At 44.7% G+C, this 21,087-nt stretch overlaps 2 protein-coding genes across 3 annotated transcripts in view; both read left to right on the top strand.

Annotated features, from left to right (window-relative positions):
* Positions 1 to 21,087, top strand: part of LOC139570881 (protein sidekick-2-like) — a 524,727-nt gene that overhangs the window by 221,490 nt on the left and 282,150 nt on the right. The gene's annotated exons all lie outside the window — the stretch shown is intronic.
* Positions 1 to 21,087, top strand: part of LOC139570861 (protein sidekick-2-like) — a 71,457-nt gene that overhangs the window by 19,973 nt on the left and 30,397 nt on the right. For both annotated transcript variants that reach the window (XM_071393160.1, XM_071393152.1), the window contains exon 23: positions 17,398 to 17,535. In XM_071393160.1, the coding sequence (XP_071249261.1) occupies positions 17,398 to 17,535 (138 nt within the window). The remainder of the gene's footprint in view (positions 1 to 17,397; positions 17,536 to 21,087) is intronic.

Genomic DNA, 21,087 nt, shown 5'->3' with positions numbered 1-21,087 from the left:
AGTAGGAGGCTGACAAGCAGCACTGCATCACATCTACTACTGTATCTGTGCTATTCTCAGGACCCTGTGCCCTCTCTGTCCTCAAGTCCCAGTTCAGTTTGAAGGATATTCTCAGGACCCTGTGCCCTCTCTGTCCTCAAGTCCCAGTTCAGTTTGAAGGATATTCTCAGGACCCCGTGCCCTCTCGGTCCTCAAGTCCCAGTTCAGTTTGAAGGATATTCTCAGGACCCCGTGCCCTCTCGGTCCTCAAGTCCCAGTTCAGTTTGAAGGATATTCTCAGGACCCTGTGCCCACTCCAGTCACAATATGTCACTGCAGGAGAAACGGATGAGAGCTGTCAGCTTGAGTCACTGGTATTCAGCACCATGGACACGTACTACACTACAGATTGTGTAACTGTCAATGTTGTCCCCTTCCCTTATAGTAAATAGGACATATATGGGACAAGTTTGGACCCAGGATATGGGAACTAAGTCAAGGGGGTGAGGGGGGGTTTGAGTCTTATTGATAAGGATTTGACAGCTACTACGAACGTTTTCATGGGGAAATCACAGGGGTGGAATGGAGGCCTGATGACACTATAGAGGAAGAGGAGGAGGAGGAGGAGGATGGTACTGTATAGGGTTGAATATTTTCCCAGTATTTTACAAATGTTTCATCCTGAGAATAAATCACTTTTTTCCCGGGTAACCAGGTATTTCCCGCCAAAACCGGACATTTATTCAAAAGCATATGAAGCATATACTGTCTGGATTTGATAGAAATAAAGCCCATAGATGTAGCTAGCTATATGCTCTCTGGGGTAAATACATGAAATAAAGACCATAGATGTAGCTAGCTATATGCTCTCTGGGGTAAATACATGAAATAAAGCCCATAGATGTAGCTAGCTATATGCTCTCTGGAGAGCTATATGCTCTCTGGGGTAAATACATGAAATAAAGACCATAGATGTAGCTAGCTATATGCTCTCTTGGGTAAATACATGAAATAAAGCCCATAGATGTAGCTAGCTATATGCTCTCTGGGGTAAATACATGAAACTAGCTCCAGTAGGCTAATCTTTTTGAGTGTGAACTGTATTACTGTACTGCATTGTATTATACTGTATTACTGTACTGTATTGTATTATACTGTATTACTATATTGTATTATACTGTATTATTATATTGTATTATACTGTATTACTGTACTGTATTGTATTATACTGTATTACTGTACTGTATTGTATTATACTGTATTACTGTACTGTATTGTACTGTATTACTCTACTGTATTGTATTATACTGTATTACTGTACTGTATTATACTGTATTACTGTACTGTATTGTATTATACTGTATTACTGCACTGTATTATACTGTATTACTGTACTGTATTGTATTATACTGTATTACTGTACTGTATTGTTTTATACTGTATTACTGTACTGCATTACACTGTATTATATGGACTGGAATTACGCGCTTCGTTCAAACCATGATGAAGCAGGGAGAGAACATGTGATTCTGGTGCAGCACATGCAGACTACAACGTATAGGCTAGCGAATTAGATTTTACATTTTAAATATAATAGGGCCTATTTGTATAATTAGTAGGCTGATTCATACATACCTTTCATAATATTTCCCCTAATGTTATTAGCCTCTTTCTCTCTCTAGTGTTGCCTCATTCCTTCCTCGATTTCAACGGTTAAATGACGTTTCATTGTCCTTATCTTCATCATTCTAATCACATCCTGGAATAATGCAGGACTAGAATGAGCTGCAGAAGGCTTTCACTTCTCTTCACGAAGAATGAATGGTTGGTTATAGGTCTGAATAAATACCTACTACAGCCTACCGCCATCACACGTTCACTCTTCTGTCAGACTACCAGTGAGTTCTATTGGCTGCTCTTCTTTCAGACTACCAGTGAGTTCTACTGGCTGCTCTTCTTTCAGACTACCAGTGAGTTCTATTGGCTGCTCTTCTTTCAGACTACCAGTGAGTTCTATTGGCTGTTCTTCTTTCAGACTACCAGTGAGTTCTATTGGCTGTTCTTCTTTCAGACTACCAGTGAGTTCTATTGGCTGTTCTTCTTTCAGACTACCAGTGAGTTCTATTGGCTGTTCTTCTTTCAGACTACCAGTGAGTTCTATTGGCTGTTCTTCTTTCAGACTACCAGTGAGTTCTATTGGCTGTTCTTCTTTCAGACTACCAGTGAGTTCTATTGGCTGTTCTTCTGTCAGACTACCAGTGAGTTCTATTGGCTGCTCTTCTTTCAGACTACCAGTGAGTTCTATTGGCTGCTCTTCTTTCAGACTACCAGTGAGTTCTATTGGCTGTTCTTCTTTCAGACTACCAGTGAGTTCTATTGGCTGTTCTTCTTTCAGACTACCAGTGAGTTCTATTGGCTGCTCTTCTTTCAGACTACCAGTGAGTTCTACTGGCTGCTCTTCTTTCAGACTACCAGTGAGTTCTACTGGCTGCTCTTCTTTCAGACTACCAGTGAGTTCTATTGGTTGCTCTTCTTTCAGACTATCAGTGAGTTCTATTGGCTGCTCTTCTTTCAGACTACCAGTGAGTTCTACTGGCTGCTCTTCTTTCAGACTACCAGTGAGTTCTACTGGCTGCTCTTCTTTCAGACTACCAGTGAGTTCTATTGGCTGCTCTTCTTTCAGACTACCAGTGAGTTCTATTGGCTGTTCTTCTCTCAGACTACCAGTGAGTTCTACTGGCTGTTCTTCTTTCAGACTACCAGTGAGTTCTATTGGCTGCTCTTCTTTCAGACTACCAGTGAGTTCTACTGGCTGCTCTTCTTTCAGACTACCAGTGAGTTCTATTGGCTGTTCTTCTTTCAGACTACCAGTGTGTTCTACTGGCTGCTCTTCTTTCAGACTACCAGTGAGTTCTATTGGCTGCTCTTCTTTCAGACTACCAGTGAGTTCTACTGGCTGCTCTTCTTTCAGACTACCAGTGAGTTCTATTGGCTGCTCTTCTTTCAGACTACCAGTGAGTTCTATTGGCTGTTCTTCTCTCAGACTACCAGTGAGTTCTACTGGCTGTTTTTCTCTCAGACTACCAGTGAGTTCTACTGGCTGCTCTTCTTTCAGACTACCAGTGAGTTCTATTGGCTGTTCTTCTTTCAGACTACCAGTGAGTTCTATTGGCTGTTCTTCTTTCAGACTACCAGTGAGTTCTATTGGCTGTTCTTCTTTCAGACTACCAGTGAGTTCTACTGGCTGCTCTTCTTTCAGACTACCAGTGAGTTCTATTGGCTGTTCTTCTTTCAGACTACCAGTGAGTTCTACTGGCTGCTCTTCTTTCAGACTACCAGTGAGTTCTATTGGCTGTTCTTCTTTCAGACTACCAGTCAGTTCTATTGGCTGTTCTTCTTTCAGACTACCAGTGAGTTCTATTGGCTGTTCTTCTTTCAGACTACCAGTGAGTTCTATTGGCTGTTCTTCTTTCAGACTACCAGTGACTTCTATTGGCTGCTCTTCTTTCAGACTACCAGTGAGTTCTATTGGCTGCTGTTCTTTCAGACTACCAGTGAGTTCTATTGGCTGTTCTTCTTTCAGACTACCAGTGAGTTCTATTGGCTGTTCTTCTTTCAGACTACCAGTGACTTCTATTGGCTATTCTTCTTTCAGACTACCAGTGAGTTCTATTGGCTGTTCTTCTTTCAGACTACCAGTGAGTTCTACTGGCTGTTCTTCTTTCAGACTATCAGTGAGTTCTACTGGCTGCTCTTCTTTCAGACTATCAGTGAGTTCTATTGGCTGCTCTTCTTTCAGACTACCAGTGAGTTCTATTGGCTGTTCTTCTGTCAGACTACCAGTGAGTTTTATTGGCTGTTCTTCTTTCAGACTACCAGTGAGTTCTATTGGCTGTTCTTCTCTCAGACTACCAGTGAGTTCTACTGGCTGTTCTTCTTTCAGACTACCAGTGAGTTCTATTGGCTGCTCTTCTTTCAGACTACCAGTGAGTTCTACTGGCTGCTCTTCTTTCAGACTACCAGTGAGTTCTATTGGCTGTTCTTCTTTCAGACTACCAGTGTGTTCTACTGGCTGCTCTTCTTTCAGACTACCAGTGAGTTCTATTGGCTGCTCTTCTTTCAGACTACCAGTGAGTTCTACTGGCTGCTCTTCTTTCAGACTACCAGTGAGTTCTATTGGCTGCTCTTCTTTCAGACTACCAGTGAGTTCTATTGGCTGTTCTTCTCTCAGACTACCAGTGAGTTCTACTGGCTGTTTTTCTCTCAGACTACCAGTGAGTTCTACTGGCTGCTCTTCTTTCAGACTACCAGTGAGTTCTATTGGCTGTTCTTCTTTCAGACTACCAGTGAGTTCTATTGGCTGTTCTTCTTTCAGACTACCAGTGAGTTCTATTGGCTGTTCTTCTTTCAGACTACCAGTGAGTTCTACTGGCTGCTCTTCTTTCAGACTACCAGTGAGTTCTATTGGCTGTTCTTCTTTCAGACTACCAGTGAGTTCTACTGGCTGCTCTTCTTTCAGACTACCAGTGAGTTCTATTGGCTGTTCTTCTTTCAGACTACCAGTCAGTTCTATTGGCTGTTCTTCTTTCAGACTACCAGTGAGTTCTATTGGCTGTTCTTCTTTCAGACTACCAGTGAGTTCTATTGGCTGTTCTTCTTTCAGACTACCAGTGACTTCTATTGGCTGCTCTTCTTTCAGACTACCAGTGAGTTCTATTGGCTGCTGTTCTTTCAGACTACCAGTGAGTTCTATTGGCTGTTCTTCTTTCAGACTACCAGTGAGTTCTATTGGCTGTTCTTCTTTCAGACTACCAGTGACTTCTATTGGCTATTCTTCTTTCAGACTACCAGTGAGTTCTATTGGCTGTTCTTCTTTCAGACTACCAGTGAGTTCTACTGGCTGTTCTTCTTTCAGACTATCAGTGAGTTCTACTGGCTGCTCTTCTTTCAGACTATCAGTGAGTTCTATTGGCTGCTCTTCTTTCAGACTACCAGTGAGTTCTATTGGCTGTTCTTCTGTCAGACTACCAGTGAGTTTTATTGGCTGTTCTTCTTTCAGACTACCAGTGAGTTCTATTGGCTGCTCTTCTTTCAGACTACCAGTGAGTTCAATTGGCTGTTCTTCTTTCAGACTATCAGTGAGTTCTACTGGCTGATCTTCTTTCAGACTATCAGTGAGTTCTATTGGCTGCTCTTCTTTCAGACTACCAGTGAGTTCTATTGGCTGTTCTTCTTTAAGACTACCAGTGACTTCTATTGGCTATTCTTCTTTCAGACTACCAGTGAGTTCTATTGGCTGTTCTTCTTTCAGACTACCAGTGAGTTATACTGGCTGTTCTTCTTTCAGACTATCAGTGAGTTCTACTGGCTGCTCTTCTTTCAGACTATCAGTGAGTTCTATTGGCTGCTCTTCTTTCAGACTACCAGTGAGTTCTATTGGCTGTTCTTCTTTCAGACTACCAGTGAGTTCTATTGGCTGTTCTGCTTTCAGACTACCAGTGAGTTCTATTGGCTGCTCTTCTTTCAGACTACCATGAGTTCTATTGGCTGCTCTTCTTTCAGACTACCAGTGAGTTCTATTGGCTGTTCTTCTGTCAGACTACCAGTGAGTTCTACTAGCTGCTCTTCTTTCAGACTACCAGTGAGTTCTATTGGTTGCTCTTTTTTCAGACTACCAGTGAGTTCTATTGGCTGTTCTTCTTTCAGACTACCAGTGAGTTCTACTGGCTGCTCTTCTTTCAGACTACCAGTGAGTTCTACTGGCTGCACTTCTTTCAGACTTCCTGTGAGTTCTATTGGCTGTTCTTCTTTCAGACTACCAGTGAGTTCTACTGGCTGCTCTTCTTTCAGACTACCAGTGAGTTCTACTGGCTGCTCTTCTTTCAGACTACCAGTGAGTTCTATTGGCTGCTCTTCTTTCAGACTACCAGTGAGTTCTATTGGCTGTTCTTCTTTCAGACTACCAGTGAGTTCTATTGGCTATTCTTCTTTCAGACTACCAGTGAGTTCTATTGGCTGCTCTTCTTTCAGACTACCAGTGAGTTCTATTGGCTGCTCTTCTTTCAGACTACCAGTGAGTTCTATTGGCTGCTCTTCTTTCAGACTACCAGTGAGTTCTACTGGCTGCTCTTCTTTCAGACTACCAGTGAGTTCTATTGGCTGTTCTTCTTTCAGACTACCAGTGAGTTCTACTGGCTGCTCTTCTTTCAGACTACCAGTGTGTTCTATTGGCTGTTCTTCTTTCAGACTACCAGTGAGTTCTACTGGCTGCTCTTCTTTCAGACTATCAGTGAGTTCTATTGGCTGTTCTTCTTTCAGACTACCAGTGAGTTCTATTGGCTGTTCTTCTTTCAGACTACCAGTGAGTTCTATTGGCTGTTCTTCTTTCAGACTACCAGTGAGTTCTATTGGCTGCTCTTCTTTCAGACTACCAGTGAGTTCTATTGGCTGCTGTTCTTTCAGACTACCAGTGAGTTCTATTGGCTATTCTTCTTTCAGACTACCAGTGAGTTCTATTGACTGCTCTTCTTTCAGACTACCAGTGAGTTCTATTGGCTGTTCTTCTGTCAGACTACCAGTGAGTTCTACTGGCTGCTCTTCTTTCAGACTACCAGTGAGTTCTATTGGCTGCTCTTCTTTCAGACTACCAGTGAGTTCTATTGGCTGTTCTTCTTTCAGACTACCAGTGAGTTCTACTGGCTGCTCTTCTTTCAGACTACCAGTGAGTTCTACTGGCTGCTCTTCTTTCAGACTACCAGTGAGTTCTATTGGCTGCTCTTCTTTCAGACTACCAGTGAGTTCTATTGGCTGCTCTTCTTTCAGACTACCAGTGAGTTCTATTGGCTGCTCTTCTTTCAGACTACCAGTGAGTTTTATTGGCTGCTCTTCTTTCAGACTTCCAGTGAGTTCTACTGGCTGCTCTTCTTTCAGACTACCAGTGAGTTCTACTGGCTGCTCTTCTTTCAGACTACCAGTGAGTTCTATTGTCTGCTCTTCTTTCAGACTACCAGTGAGTTCTATTGGCTGTTCTTCTTTCAGACTACCAATGACTTCTACTGGCTGTTCTTCTTTCAGACTACCAGTGAGTTCTACTGGCTGCTCTTTTTTCAGACTACCAGTGAGTTCTACTGGCTGCTCTTCTTTCAGACTACCAGTGAGTTCTATTGGCTGCTCTTCTTTCAGACTACCAGTGAGTTCTATTGGCTGTTCTTCTCTCAGACTACCAGTGAGTTCTATTGGCTGCTCTTCTCTCAGACTACCAGTGAGTTCTACTGGCTGCTCTTCTTTCAGACTACCAGTGAGTTCTATTGGCTATTCTTCTTTCAGACTACCAGTGAGTTCTATTGGCTGTTCTTCTTTCAGACTACCAGTGACTTCTATTGGCTGCTCTTCTTTCAGACTACCAGTGAGTTCTATTGGCTGCTGTTCTTTCAGACTACCAGTGAGTTCTATTGGCTGTTCTTCTTTCAGACTACCAGTGAGTTCTATTGGCTGTTCTTCTTTCAGACTACCAGTGACTTCTATTGGCTATTCTTCTTTCAGACTACCAGTGAGTTCTATTGGCTGTTCTTCTTTCAGACTACCAGTGAGTTCTACTGGCTGTTCTTCTTTCAGACTATCAGTGAGTTCTACTGGCTGCTCTTCTTTCAGACTATCAGTGAGTTCTATTGGCTGCTCTTCTTTCAGACTACCAGTGAGTTCTATTGGCTGTTCTTCTGTCAGACTACCAGTGAGTTTTATTGGCTGTTCTTCTTTCAGACTACCAGTGAGTTCTATTGGCTGCTCTTCTTTCAGACTACCAGTGAGTTCAATTGGCTGTTCTTCTTTCAGACTATCAGTGAGTTCTACTGGCTGATCTTCTTTCAGACTATCAGTGAGTTCTATTGGCTGCTCTTCTTTCAGACTACCAGTGAGTTCTATTGGCTGTTCTTCTTTAAGACTACCAGTGACTTCTATTGGCTATTCTTCTTTCAGACTACCAGTGAGTTCTATTGGCTGTTCTTCTTTCAGACTACCAGTGAGTTATACTGGCTGTTCTTCTTTCAGACTATCAGTGAGTTCTACTGGCTGCTCTTCTTTCAGACTATCAGTGAGTTCTATTGGCTGCTCTTCTTTCAGACTACCAGTGAGTTCTATTGGCTGTTCTTCTTTCAGACTACCAGTGAGTTCTATTGGCTGTTCTGCTTTCAGACTACCAGTGAGTTCTATTGGCTGCTCTTCTTTCAGACTACCATGAGTTCTATTGGCTGCTCTTCTTTCAGACTACCAGTGAGTTCTATTGGCTGTTCTTCTGTCAGACTACCAGTGAGTTCTACTAGCTGCTCTTCTTTCAGACTACCAGTGAGTTCTATTGGCTGTTCTTCTTTCAGACTACCAGTGAGTTCTATTGGCTGTTCTTCTTTCAGACTACCAGTGAGTTCTACTGGCTGCTCTTCTTTCAGACTACCAGTGTGTTCTATTGGCTGTTCTTCTTTCAGACTACCAGTGAGTTCTACTGGCTGCTCTTCTTTCAGACTATCAGTGAGTTCTATTGGCTGTTCTTCTTTCAGACTACCAGTGAGTTCTATTGGCTGTTCTTCTTTCAGACTACCAGTGAGTTCTATTGGCTGTTCTTCTTTCAGACTACCAGTGAGTTCTATTGGCTGCTCTTCTTTCAGACTACCAGTGAGTTCTATTGGCTGCTGTTCTTTCAGACTACCAGTGAGTTCTATTGGCTATTCTTCTTTCAGACTACCAGTGAGTTCTATTGACTGCTCTTCTTTCAGACTACCAGTGAGTTCTATTGGCTGTTCTTCTGTCAGACTACCAGTGAGTTCTACTGGCTGCTCTTCTTTCAGACTACCAGTGAGTTCTATTGGCTGCTCTTCTTTCAGACTACCAGTGAGTTCTATTGGCTGTTCTTCTTTCAGACTACCAGTGAGTTCTACTGGCTGCTCTTCTTTCAGACTACCAGTGAGTTCTACTGGCTGCTCTTCTTTCAGACTACCAGTGAGTTCTATTGGCTGCTCTTCTTTCAGACTACCAGTGAGTTCTATTGGCTGCTCTTCTTTCAGACTACCAGTGAGTTCTATTGGCTGCTCTTCTTTCAGACTACCAGTGAGTTTTATTGGCTGCTCTTCTTTCAGACTTCCAGTGAGTTCTACTGGCTGCTCTTCTTTCAGACTACCAGTGAGTTCTACTGGCTGCTCTTCTTTCAGACTACCAGTGAGTTCTATTGTCTGCTCTTCTTTCAGACTACCAGTGAGTTCTATTGGCTGTTCTTCTTTCAGACTACCAATGACTTCTACTGGCTGTTCTTCTTTCAGACTACCAGTGAGTTCTACTGGCTGCTCTTTTTTCAGACTACCAGTGAGTTCTACTGGCTGCTCTTCTTTCAGACTACCAGTGAGTTCTATTGGCTGCTCTTCTTTCAGACTACCAGTGAGTTCTATTGGCTGTTCTTCTCTCAGACTACCAGTGAGTTCTATTGGCTGCTCTTCTCTCAGACTACCAGTGAGTTCTACTGGCTGCTCTTCTTTCAGACTACCAGTGAGTTCTATTGGCTATTCTTCTTTCAGACTACCAGTGAGTTCTATTGGCTGTTCTTCTTTCAGACTACCAGTGACTTCTATTGGCTGCTCTTCTTTCAGACTACCAGTGAGTTCTATTGGCTGCTGTTCTTTCAGACTACCAGTGAGTTCTATTGGCTGTTCTTCTTTCAGACTACCAGTGAGTTCTATTGGCTGTTCTTTTTTCAGACTACCAGTGACTTCTATTGGCTATTCTTCTTTCAGACTACCAGTGAGTTCTATTGGCTGTTCTTCTTTCAGACTACCAGTGAGTTCTACTGGCTGTTCTTCTTTCAGACTATCAGTGAGTTCTACTGGCTGCTCTTCTTTCAGACTATCAGTGAGTTCTATTGGCTGCTCTTCTTTCAGACTACCAGTGAGTTCTATTGGCTGTTCTTCTGTCAGACTACCAGTGAGTTTTATTGGCTGTTCTTCTTTCAGACTACCAGTGAGTTCTATTGGCTGCTCTTCTTTCAGACTACCAGTGAGTTCAATTGGCTGTTCTTCTTTCAGACTATCAGTGAGTTCTACTGGCTGATCTTCTTTCAGACTATCAGTGAGTTCTATTGGCTGCTCTTCTTTCAGACTACCAGTGAGTTCTATTGGCTGTTCTTCTTTAAGACTACCAGTGACTTCTATTGGCTATTCTTCTTTCAGACTACCAGTGAGTTCTATTGGCTGTTCTTCTTTCAGACTACCAGTGAGTTATACTGGCTGTTCTTCTTTCAGACTATCAGTGAGTTCTACTGGCTGCTCTTCTTTCAGACTATCAGTGAGTTCTATTGGCTGCTCTTCTTTCAGACTACCAGTGAGTTCTATTGGCTGTTCTTCTTTCAGACTACCAGTGAGTTCTATTGGCTGTTCTGCTTTCAGACTACCAGTGAGTTCTATTGGCTGCTCTTCTTTCAGACTACCATGAGTTCTATTGGCTGCTCTTCTTTCAGACTACCAGTGAGTTCTATTGGCTGTTCTTCTGTCAGACTACCAGTGAGTTCTACTAGCTGCTCTTCTTTCAGACTACCAGTGAGTTCTATTGGTTGCTCTTTTTTCAGACTACCAGTGAGTTCTATTGGCTGTTCTTCTTTCAGACTACCAGTGAGTTCTACTGGCTGCTCTTCTTTCAGACTACCAGTGAGTTATACTGGCTGCACTTCTTTCAGACTTCCTGTGAGTTCTATTGGCTGTTCTTCTTTCAGACTACCAGTGAGTTCTACTGGCTGCTCTTCTTTCAGACTACCAGTGAGTTCTACTGGCTGCTCTTCTTTCAGACTACCAGTGAGTTCTATTGGCTGCTCTTCTTTCAGACTACCAGTGAGTTCTATTGGCTGTTCTTCTTTCAGACTACCAGTGAGTTCTATTGGCTATTCTTCTTTCAGACTACCAGTGAGTTCTATTGGCTGCTCTTCTTTCAGACTACCAGTGAGTTCTATTGGCTGCTCTTCTTTCAGACTACCAGTGAGTTCTATTGGCTGCTCTTCTTTCAGACTACCAGTGAGTTTTACTGGCTGCTCTTCTTTCAGACTACCAGTGAGTTCTATTGGCTGTTCTTCTTTCAGACTACCAGTGAGTTCTACTGGCTGCTCTTCTTTCAGACTACCAGTGTGTTCTATTGGCTGTTCTTCTTTCAGACTACCAGTGAGTTCTACTGGCTGCTCTTCTTTCAGACTATCAGTGAGTTCTATTGGCTGTTCTTCTTTCAGACTACCAGTGAGTTCTATTGGCTGTTCTTCTTTCAGACTACCAGTGAGTTCTATTGGCTGTTCTTCTTTCAGACTACCAGTGAGTTCTATTGGCTGCTCTTCTTTCAGACTACCAGTGAGTTCTATTGGCTGCTGTTCTTTCAGACTACCAGTGAGTTCTATTGACTGCTCTTCTTTCAGACTACCAGTGAGTTCTATTGGCTGTTCTTCTGTCAGACTACCAGTGAGTTCTACTGGCTGCTCTTCTTTCAGACTACCAGTGAGTTCTATTGGCTGTTCTTCTTTCAGACTACCAGTGAGTTCTACTGGCTGCTCTTCTTTCAGACTACCAGTGAGTTCTACTGGCTGCTCTTCTTTCAGACTACCAGTGAGTTCTATTGGCTGCTCTTCTTTCAGACTACCAGTGAGTTCTATTGGCTGCTCTTCTTTCAGACTACCAGTGAGTTCTATTGGCTGCTCTTCTTTCAGACTACCAGTGAGTTTTATTGGCTGCTCTTCTTTCAGACTTCCAGTGAGTTCTACTGGCTGCTCTTCTTTCAGACTACCAGTGAGTTCTACTGGCTGCTCTTCTTTCAGACTACCAGTGAGTTCTATTGTCTGCTCTTCTTTCAGACTACCAGTGAGTTCTATTGGCTGTTCTTCTTTCAGACTACCAATGACTTCTACTGGCTGTTCTTCTTTCAGACTACCAGTGAGTTCTACTGGCTGCTCTTTTTTCAGACTACCAGTGAGTTCTACTGGCTGCTCTTCTTTCAGACTACCAGTGAGTTCTATTGGCTGCTCTTCTTTCAGACTACCAGTGAGTTCTATTGGCTGTTCTTCTCTCAGACTACCAGTGAGTTCTATTGGCTGCTCTTCTCTCAGACTACCAGTGAGTTCTACTGGCTGCTCTTCTTTCAGACTACCAGTGAGTTCTATTGGCTATTCTTCTTTCAGACTACCAGTGAGTTCTATTGGCTGCTCTTCTTTCAGACTACCAGTGAGTTCTATTGGCTGCTCTTCTTTCAGACTACCAGTGAGTTCTATTGGCTGTTCTTCTCTCAGACTACCAGTGAGTTCTACTGGCTGCTCTTCTCTCAGACTACCAGTGAGTTCTACTGGCTCCTCTTCTTTCAGACTACCAGTGAGTTCTACTGGCTGCTCTTCTTTCAGACTACCAGTGAGTTCTATTGGCTGCTCTTCTTTCAGACTACCAGTGAGTTCTATTGGCTGTTCTTCTTTCAGACTACCAGTGAGTTCTATTGGCTATTCTTCTTTCAGACTACCAGTGAGTTCTATTGGCTGCTCTTCTTTCAGACTACCAGTGAGTTCTATTGGCTGCTCTTCTTTCAGACTACCAGTGAGTTCTATTGGCTGCTCTTCTTTCAGACTATCAGTGAGTTCTATTGGCTGTTCTTCTTTCAGACTACCAGTGAGTTCTATTGGCTGTTCTTCTTTCAGACTACCAGTGAGTTCTATTGGCTGTTCTTCTTTCAGACTACCAGTGAGTTCTATTGGCTGTTCTTCTTTCAGACTACCAGTGAGTTCTATTGGCTGCTGTTCTTTCAGACTACCAGTGAGTTCTATTGGCTGCTCTTCTTTCAGACTACCAGTGAGTTCTATTGGCTGCTCTTCTTTCAGACTACCAGTGAGTTCTATTGGCTGTTCTTCTGTCAGACTACCAGTGAGTTCTATTGGCTGCTCTTCTTTCAGACTACCAGTGAGTTCTATTGGCTGCTCTTCTTTCAGACTACCAGTGAGTTCTATTGGCTGCTCTTCTTTCAGACTACCAGTGAGTTCTATTGGCTGCTCTTCTTTCAGACTATCAGTGAGTTCTATTGGCTGTTCTTCTTTCAGACTACCAGTGAGTTCTATTGGCTGTTCTTCTTTCAGACTACCAGTGAGTTCTATTGGCTGTTCTTCTTTCAGACTACCAGTGAGTTCTATTGGCTGCTCTTCTTTCAGACTACCAGTGAGTTCTATTGGCTGCTGTTCTTTCAGACTACCAGTGAGTTCTATTGGCTATTCTTCTTTCAGACTACCAGTGAGTTCTATTGGCTGCTCTTCTTTCAGACTACCAGTGAGTTCTATTGGCTGTTCTTCTGTCAGACTACCAGTGAGTTCTACTGGCTGCTCTTCTTTCAGACTACCAGTGAGTTCTATTGGCAGCTCTTCTGTCAGACTACCAGTGAGTTCTATTGGCTGTTCTTCTTTCAGACTACCAGTGAGTTCTACTGGCTGCTCTTCTTTCAGACTACCAGTGAGTTCTACTGGCTGCTCTTCTTTCAGACTACCAGTGAGTTCTATTGGCTGCTCTTCTTTCAGACTACCAGTGAGTTTTATTGGCTGCTCTTCTTTCAGACTTCCAGTGAGTTCTACTGGCTGCTCTTCTTTCAGACTACCAGTGAGTTATACTGGCTGCTCTTCTTTCAGACTACCAGTGAGTTCTATTGGCTGCTCTTCTTTCAGACTACCAGTGAGTTCTATTGGCTGTTCTTCTTTCAGACTACCAATGACTTCTACTGGCTGTTCTTCTTTCAGACTACCAGTGAGTTCTACTGGCTGCTCTTTTTTCAGACTACCAGTGAGTTCTACTGGCTGCTCTTCTTTCAGACTACCAGTGAGTTCTATTGGCTGCTCTTCTTTCAGACTACCAGTGAGTTCTATTGGCTGTTCTTCTCTCAGACTACCAGTGAGTTCTACTGGCTGCTCTTCTCTCAGACTACCAGTGAGTTCTACTGGCTGCTCTTCTTTCAGACTACCAGTGAGTTCTACTGGCTGCTCTTCTTTCAGACTACCAGTGAGTTCTATTGGCTGCTCTTCTTTCAGACTACCAGTGAGTTCTATTGGCTGTTCTTCTTTCAGACTACCAGTGAGTTCTATTGGCTATTCTTCTTTCAGACTACCAGTGAGTTCTATTGGCTGCTCTTCTTTCAGACTACCAGTGAGTTCTATTGGCTGCTCTTCTTTCAGACTACCAGTGAGTTCTATTGGCTGCTCTTCTTTCAGACTACCAGTGAGTTCTACTGGCTGCTCTTCTTTCAGACTACCAGTGAGTTCTATTGGCTGCTGTATTTAACGTTTAGCAAACAAGAGTTTTGCGTCCCTCTTAGAATAGTCTATTGGTTTAAGAAATGCTACAAAATGATGTCCAGCAAGCTAGTCTAGTTTTTCCTGCATGGGACTCCAAGAGCTACAGTAAGGAGCGTTTTTTTAAGGAGAGAGGCCAGCGGAGCACAGGTGTGTGCGTTTTAGCGCAAGACACCGAGTCTAAAAGTTAGAAGCTCATGATGCATCACCCATCATTCATTAGCTAAATATAAGGCTAAATGTATTTCCTGAAAGACGTAGGCTAGGTCATCTAAATATGGGCTTCTATATCAATCTAGGACAGGATTCTGTATTTTAGATGCCATTTGAATGGAATTGGTTGAGAGTGAAAGACAGTGAGAGTGTGCTCTCTCGTACACTGATCTAAAGCAACTATATAGGACGGTTTTAAAACTGCAGCTGCAAAAAAAAGAACATCTTTACAAATAAAAAATAAGCTGACCCCTGAAAGCCAGATGGAGATGGGTAAATTAGACACGGTCATTATATTACTGTAGCGTAGGCTATGCTGCAGCAAATGTAGGCCCTCCTGTCACAAGAACAAAAAGTTACCATGAGATGATAGATCTACGTACTGAGATGGGCTCTCGGTCCCCAGCCTGAGCGTTGATGAGTCATCATGCAGTGACCAGAGAGAAGGCCGTAGAGAATCCAGATTTAGACAACGCATATCATTAAACAGTTCCATTTCACGTCATGCTGTTCATATAAATTATTTATTATAATTTACTGGTTTCTCGCAGCTATTTATCCTGGGAAAATGGAGTGGTTTTGGGCGGTAAATAGAGAGAACTGCATTGTTGGTTAAGGGCTTGTCAGTAAGCATTTCACGGTAAGGTCTACACCTGTTGTATTCGGCGCATGTGACAAATAACATTTGATTTGATTTGATTTTAGCCCTCGGTAAATCTCAGTAACCGTGTTCTCGCCATTCAACCCAAGTACTGTAGAGTGAGGGGGACACATGTGGATTGGGTTGTTCTGACCCAGGTCCAGCCACACTACTGACACACACAAAGAGGCCTGTGTTCAGTCAGTCACCCCCCTGCAGACAAACACATTAAAACCTCCTCTGTGGTTTCTAGAGGGGAATCAGTTTACAGAATGAATTCCTCTGGTGTTTCCCGCAGCCGGCCTGGTCACCCGGCCTCTTGAAGGACTGTGACATTGAAGAGAGAGGCAGAGGGGATGAAGTACTGAAGAGACCACAGAATATTCTGTCTCCCCGCTCCTCTCTGCTCTGCAGGGCTCTGGAGTTAAAACAGAGAGACCGCAGAATATTCTGTCTCCCCACTCCTCTCTGCTCTGCAGGGCTCTGGAGTTAAAACAGAGAGACCACAGAATATTCTGTCTCCCCGCTCCTCTCTGTTCTGCAGGGCTCTGGAGTTAAAACAGAGAGACCGCAGAATATTCTGGCTCCCCGCTCCTCTCTGCTCTGCAGGGCTCTGGAGTTAAAACAGAGAGACTGCAGAATATTCTGTCTCCCCACTCCTCTCTGCTCTGCAGGGCTCTGGAGTTAAAACAGAGAGACCACAGAATATTCTGTCTCCCCACTCCTCTCTGCTCTGCAGGGCTCTGGAGTTAAAACAGAGAGACTGCAGAATATTCTGTCTCCCCGCTCCTCTCTGCTCTGCAGGGTTCTGGAGTTAAAACAGAGAGACTGCAGAATATTCTGTCTCCCCGCTCCTCTCTGCTCTGCAGGGTTCTGGAGTTAAAACAGAGAGACTGCAGAATATTCTGTCTCCCCGCTCCTCTCTGCTCTGCAGGGCTCTGGAGTTATAACAGAGAGACTGCAGAATATTCTGTCTCCCCACTCCTCTCTGCTCTGCAGGGTTCTGGAGTTAAAACAGAGAGACTGCAGAATATTCTGTCTCCCCGCTCCTCTCTGCTGACTGCAGAATATTCTGTCTCCCCACTCCTCTCTGCTCTGCAGGGCTCTGGAGTTAAAACAGAGAGACTGCAGAATATTCTGTCTCCCCACTCCTCTCTGCTCTGCAGGGCTCTGGAGTTAAAACAGAGAGACTGCAGAATATTCTGTCTCCCCACTCCTCTCTGCTCTGCAGGGCTCTGGAGTTAAAACAGAGAGACTGCAGAATATTCTGTCTCCCCGCTCCTCTCTGCTCTGCAGGGCTCTGGAGTTAAAACAGAGAGACTGCAGAATATTCTGTCTCCCCACTCCTCTCTGCTCTGCAGGGCTCTGGAGTTAAAACAGAGAGACTGCAGAATATTCTGTCTCCCCGCTCCTCTCTGCTCTGCAGGGCTCTGGAGTTAAAACAGAGAGACTGCAGAATATTCTGTCTCCCCGCTCCTCTCTGCTCTGCAGGGCTCTGGAGTTAAAACAGAGAGACTGCAGAATATTCTGTCTCCCCGCTCCTCTCTGCTCTGCAGGGCTCTGGAGTTAAAACAGAGAGACTGCAGAATATTCTGTCTCCCCTCTCCTCTCTGCTCTGCAGGGCTCTGGAGTTAAAACAGAGAGACTGCAGAATATTCTGTCTCCCCACTCCTCTCTGCTCTGCAGGGTTCTGGAGTTAAAACAGAGAGACTGCAGAATATTCTGTCTCCCCACTCCTCTCTGCTCTGCAGGGCTCTGGAGTTAAAACAGAGACTGCAGAATATTCTGTCTCCCCGCTCCTCTCTGCTCTGCAGGGTAACTGGGAGAGGAGCCAACCCAAGCCTTGGCAATTTAATGCAGAATTCTCACATGACTTTTGGAAGGTCAGGGGATGAATGGATGATTGTATCTGTCCCAGTCCCCAAGAATAATACTAGTATAGCTTCAGTATAATGACTTTGATGAATGAAGCAGACTGCCAGGATATGGACTAAACTCAATCACATAGTGGCTTTCCAGATAAGGCTTTCAGTAGTGTGTTTGATTTGTACAACAGCATATCCCGGATGGAGGGAGTTGTCACGTGATCTAGGACCTAACAGGACCATGGTGCGCCAGCCTAAGTGTCCTTCCTTAACCATGGCTCTCTCTCTCTCTGTCCCTCTCCCTCTCCTGTTTCTCTCTTTCCCTCTCTATCTCCTCCCCTCTCTCCTCCCTCTCCCCCTCCCCTCCTCCTCCTCCTCTCCAGCCCCCAGTAGACCCAGCTTCCTCCACTTCAGTGAGCTGACCACCACGTCAGTCAACATGTCGTGGGGGGAGCCAGGCCAGGCCAACGGCATCATCGAGGGCTACCGTCTGGTCTACGAGCCCTGCACACCTGTTGATGGTGAGACACACACACACACATGTTGATGGTGAGACACACACACACATGTTGATGGTGAGACACACACACACCTGTTGATGGTGAGACACACACACACACACCTGTTGATGGTTTGAAACACAAACACACACCTGTTGATGGTCAGACACACACACACACACCTGTTGATGGTGAGACACACACACACACCTGTTGATGGTGAGACACACACACACACACACACACACACACACACACACACACACCTGTTGATGGTGAGACACACACACACACACACCTGTTGATGGTGAGACACACACACACCTGTTGATGGTGAGACACACACACACACCTGTTGATGGTGAGACACACACACACACACCTGTTGATGGTGAGACACACACACACACACACACACACACCTGTTGATGGTGAGACACACACACACACACCTGTTGATGGTGAGACACACACACACACCTGTTGATGGTGAGACACACACACACACACCTGTTGATGGTGAGACACACACACACACACCTGTTGATGGTGAGACACACACACACCTGTTGATGGTGAGACACACACACACACACCTGTTGATGGTGAGACATACACACACCTGTTGATGGTGAGACATACACACACCTGTTGATGGTGAGACACACACACACCTGTTGATGGTGAGACACACACACACACACACACACCTGTTGATGGTGAGACACACACACACACACACCTGTTGATGGTGAGACACACACACACACCTGTTGATGGTGAGACACACACACACACACACACACCTGTTGATGGTGAGACACACACACACACACCTGTTGATGGTGAGACACACACACCTGTTGATGGTGAGACACACACACACATGAGTGTTGATAGTGAGAAAACACACACACACACACACACATGAACTTATGTACACACACACACACACAGACACACACACACAGACACACAGTCTCATGGATGGTGAGACACAAACACACACACACACGAGTGTTGATAGTGAGAAAACACACACACACACACACATGAACTTATGTACACACACACACACAGACACAGACACACACACACACACTCACACACACAGTCTCATGGATGGTGAGACACAAATACACACACACACGAGTCTTGATAGTGAGAAAACACACACACACACACATTAACTTATGTACACACACACACACAGACACACACACACACACACACACACACACAGACACACAGGCTCATGGATGGTGAGAAGCACACACACACACACGCACGCAAACATGCACACACAGACAAACAAACACACACAAACACAAACACACACTCACACACCCATGGACGGTGAGAACCTCTGGAGCCTGGAAGGCTGGAAGGCTGTTAGTTACTTAGTTATGCCTTTAAACTACACAGATAGCTAGATAGTTTACTATCAGTCCCTGAGATGATTTACAGTCATAGGCTAGCATCAGCGCCGCCATGGTCTTAGATTGGTGTCCTAATCTGTTACAGCTGGGTAGGTCTATGCCGACCCTGTGGCCACATGCAGTCAGCTTGTTTACAACTTCCTCTCTCTCCTGTTGAGAGAGAACCCAGCTAATAGCTGGTATGTGTGGTTGGGTCTCCAGATTCCTTAGTAATTAGGAACAGACAGGGGTGGGGGTTTGGGAATGAGAGGTAGAGAACCTCTGTGGTCCCAGGCCTGTTGGCCACTAATGGCTTCTATCTGGCCCCTAGAGCCATGTGGGGGAGAAAGAGGCACAGCACGGTCTGGGATGGTGGAGGAACATGTCTCTCTATCTGGAGGGGTGCAGTGATAGGTCACATCTGTTTATTAGGGACACTCACGCTTATTTACCATGAACTGTCAGTATGGAGGTGGAAAGGTGCTACCATGAACTGTCAGTATGGAGGTGGAAAGGTGCTACCATGAACTGTCAGCAGGGAGGTGGAAAGGTGCTACCAGGAACTGTCAGCAGGGAGGTGGAAAGGTGCTACCATGAACTGTCAGCAGGGAGGTGGAAAGGTGCTACCATGAACTGTCAGCAGGGAGGTGGAAAGGTGCTACCATGAACTGTCAGTAGGGAGGTGGAAAGGTGCTACCATGAACTGTCAGCAGGGAGGTGGAAAGGTGCTACCATGAACTGTCAGTAGGGAGGTGGAAAGGTGCTACCATGAACTGTCAGCTGGGAGGTGGAAAGGTGCTACCATGAACTGTCAGCAGGGAGGTGGAAAGGTGCTACCATGAACTGTCAGTAGGGAGGTGGAAAGGTGCTACCATGAACTGTCAGCAGGGAGGTGGAAAGGTGCTACCATGAACTGTCAGTAGGGAGGTGGAAAGGTGCTACCATGAACTGTCAGCAGGGAGGTGGAAAGGTGCTACCATGAACTGTCAGCAGGGAGGTGGAAAGGTGCTACCATGAACTGTCAGCAGGGAGGTGGAAAGGTGCTACCATGAACTGTCAGTAGGAAGGTGGAAAGGTGTTACCATGAACTGTCAGCAGGGAGGTGGAAAGGTGCTACCATGAACTGTCAGCAGGGAGGTGGAAAGGTGCTACCATGAACTGTCAGCAGGGAGGTGGAAAGGTGCTACCATGAACTGGAAAAGTGTGATATGTAGGTTAGGTGTCCATGTGTTAGTGTGTTTTGTGTGTCCTTGAGTGTGTGCAAAGGTCTGCTTGTCTGTCCATGTATAGTGGTGTGTAGCCCAGTGCATTCAGAAAGTATTCAGACCCTTTGACTTTTTCCACATTTGTTACGTTACAGCCTTATTCTAAAATGGATTAAATCGTTTATTTTTTCACTCATCAATCTACACACAATACCCCATAATGACAAATCAAAAACTGATTTTAGAAATTTTTGTAAATATATTGAAAATAAACAACTGAAATATCACATTTACATAAGAATTCAGACCCTTTACACAGTACTTTGTTGAAGCACCTTTGGCAGCGATTACAGCCTCGAGTCTGCTTAGGTATGATGCTACCAGCTTGGCACACCTGTATTTGGGGAGTTTCTCTCATTCTTCTCTGCAGATCCTCTCAAGCTCTGTCTGGTTGGATGGGGAGCATTGCTACGCAGCTATTTTCACATGTCCAGAGATGTTCGATTGGGTTCAAGTCCGGGCTCTGGCTTGGCCACTCAAGGACATTCAGAGACTTGTCCCGAAGCCACTCCTGCGTTGTCTTGGCTGTGTGCTTAGGGTCATTGTCCTGTTGGAAGGTGAGCCTTCGCCCCAGCCTGAGGTCGTGAGCGCTCTGAAACAGGTTTTCATCAAAGATCTCTCTGTACTTGCTCCGTTCATCTTTACCTCGATCCTGACTAGTCTCCCAGTCACTGCCACTGAAAAACCTCCCCACAGCATGATGCTGCCACCACCATGCTTCACTGTAGGGATGGCGCCAGGTTTCATCTAGATGTGACTCTTGGCATTCAGGCAAATCTTGGTTTCATCAGACCAGAGAATCTTGTTCCTCATGGTCTAAGAGTCTTTAGGTGCCTTCTGGCAAACTCCAAGCAGGCTGTCGTGTGCCTTTTACTGAGGAATGGCTTCTG

The sequence above is a fragment of the Salvelinus alpinus genome, chromosome 1 (genome assembly GCF_045679555.1).
Source record: "Salvelinus alpinus chromosome 1, SLU_Salpinus.1, whole genome shotgun sequence".
Taxonomy (NCBI): domain Eukaryota; kingdom Metazoa; phylum Chordata; class Actinopteri; order Salmoniformes; family Salmonidae; genus Salvelinus; species Salvelinus alpinus.
Note: the sequence above shows the minus strand (reverse complement) of the source record. Positions and strands in the feature narration are given on the sequence as shown.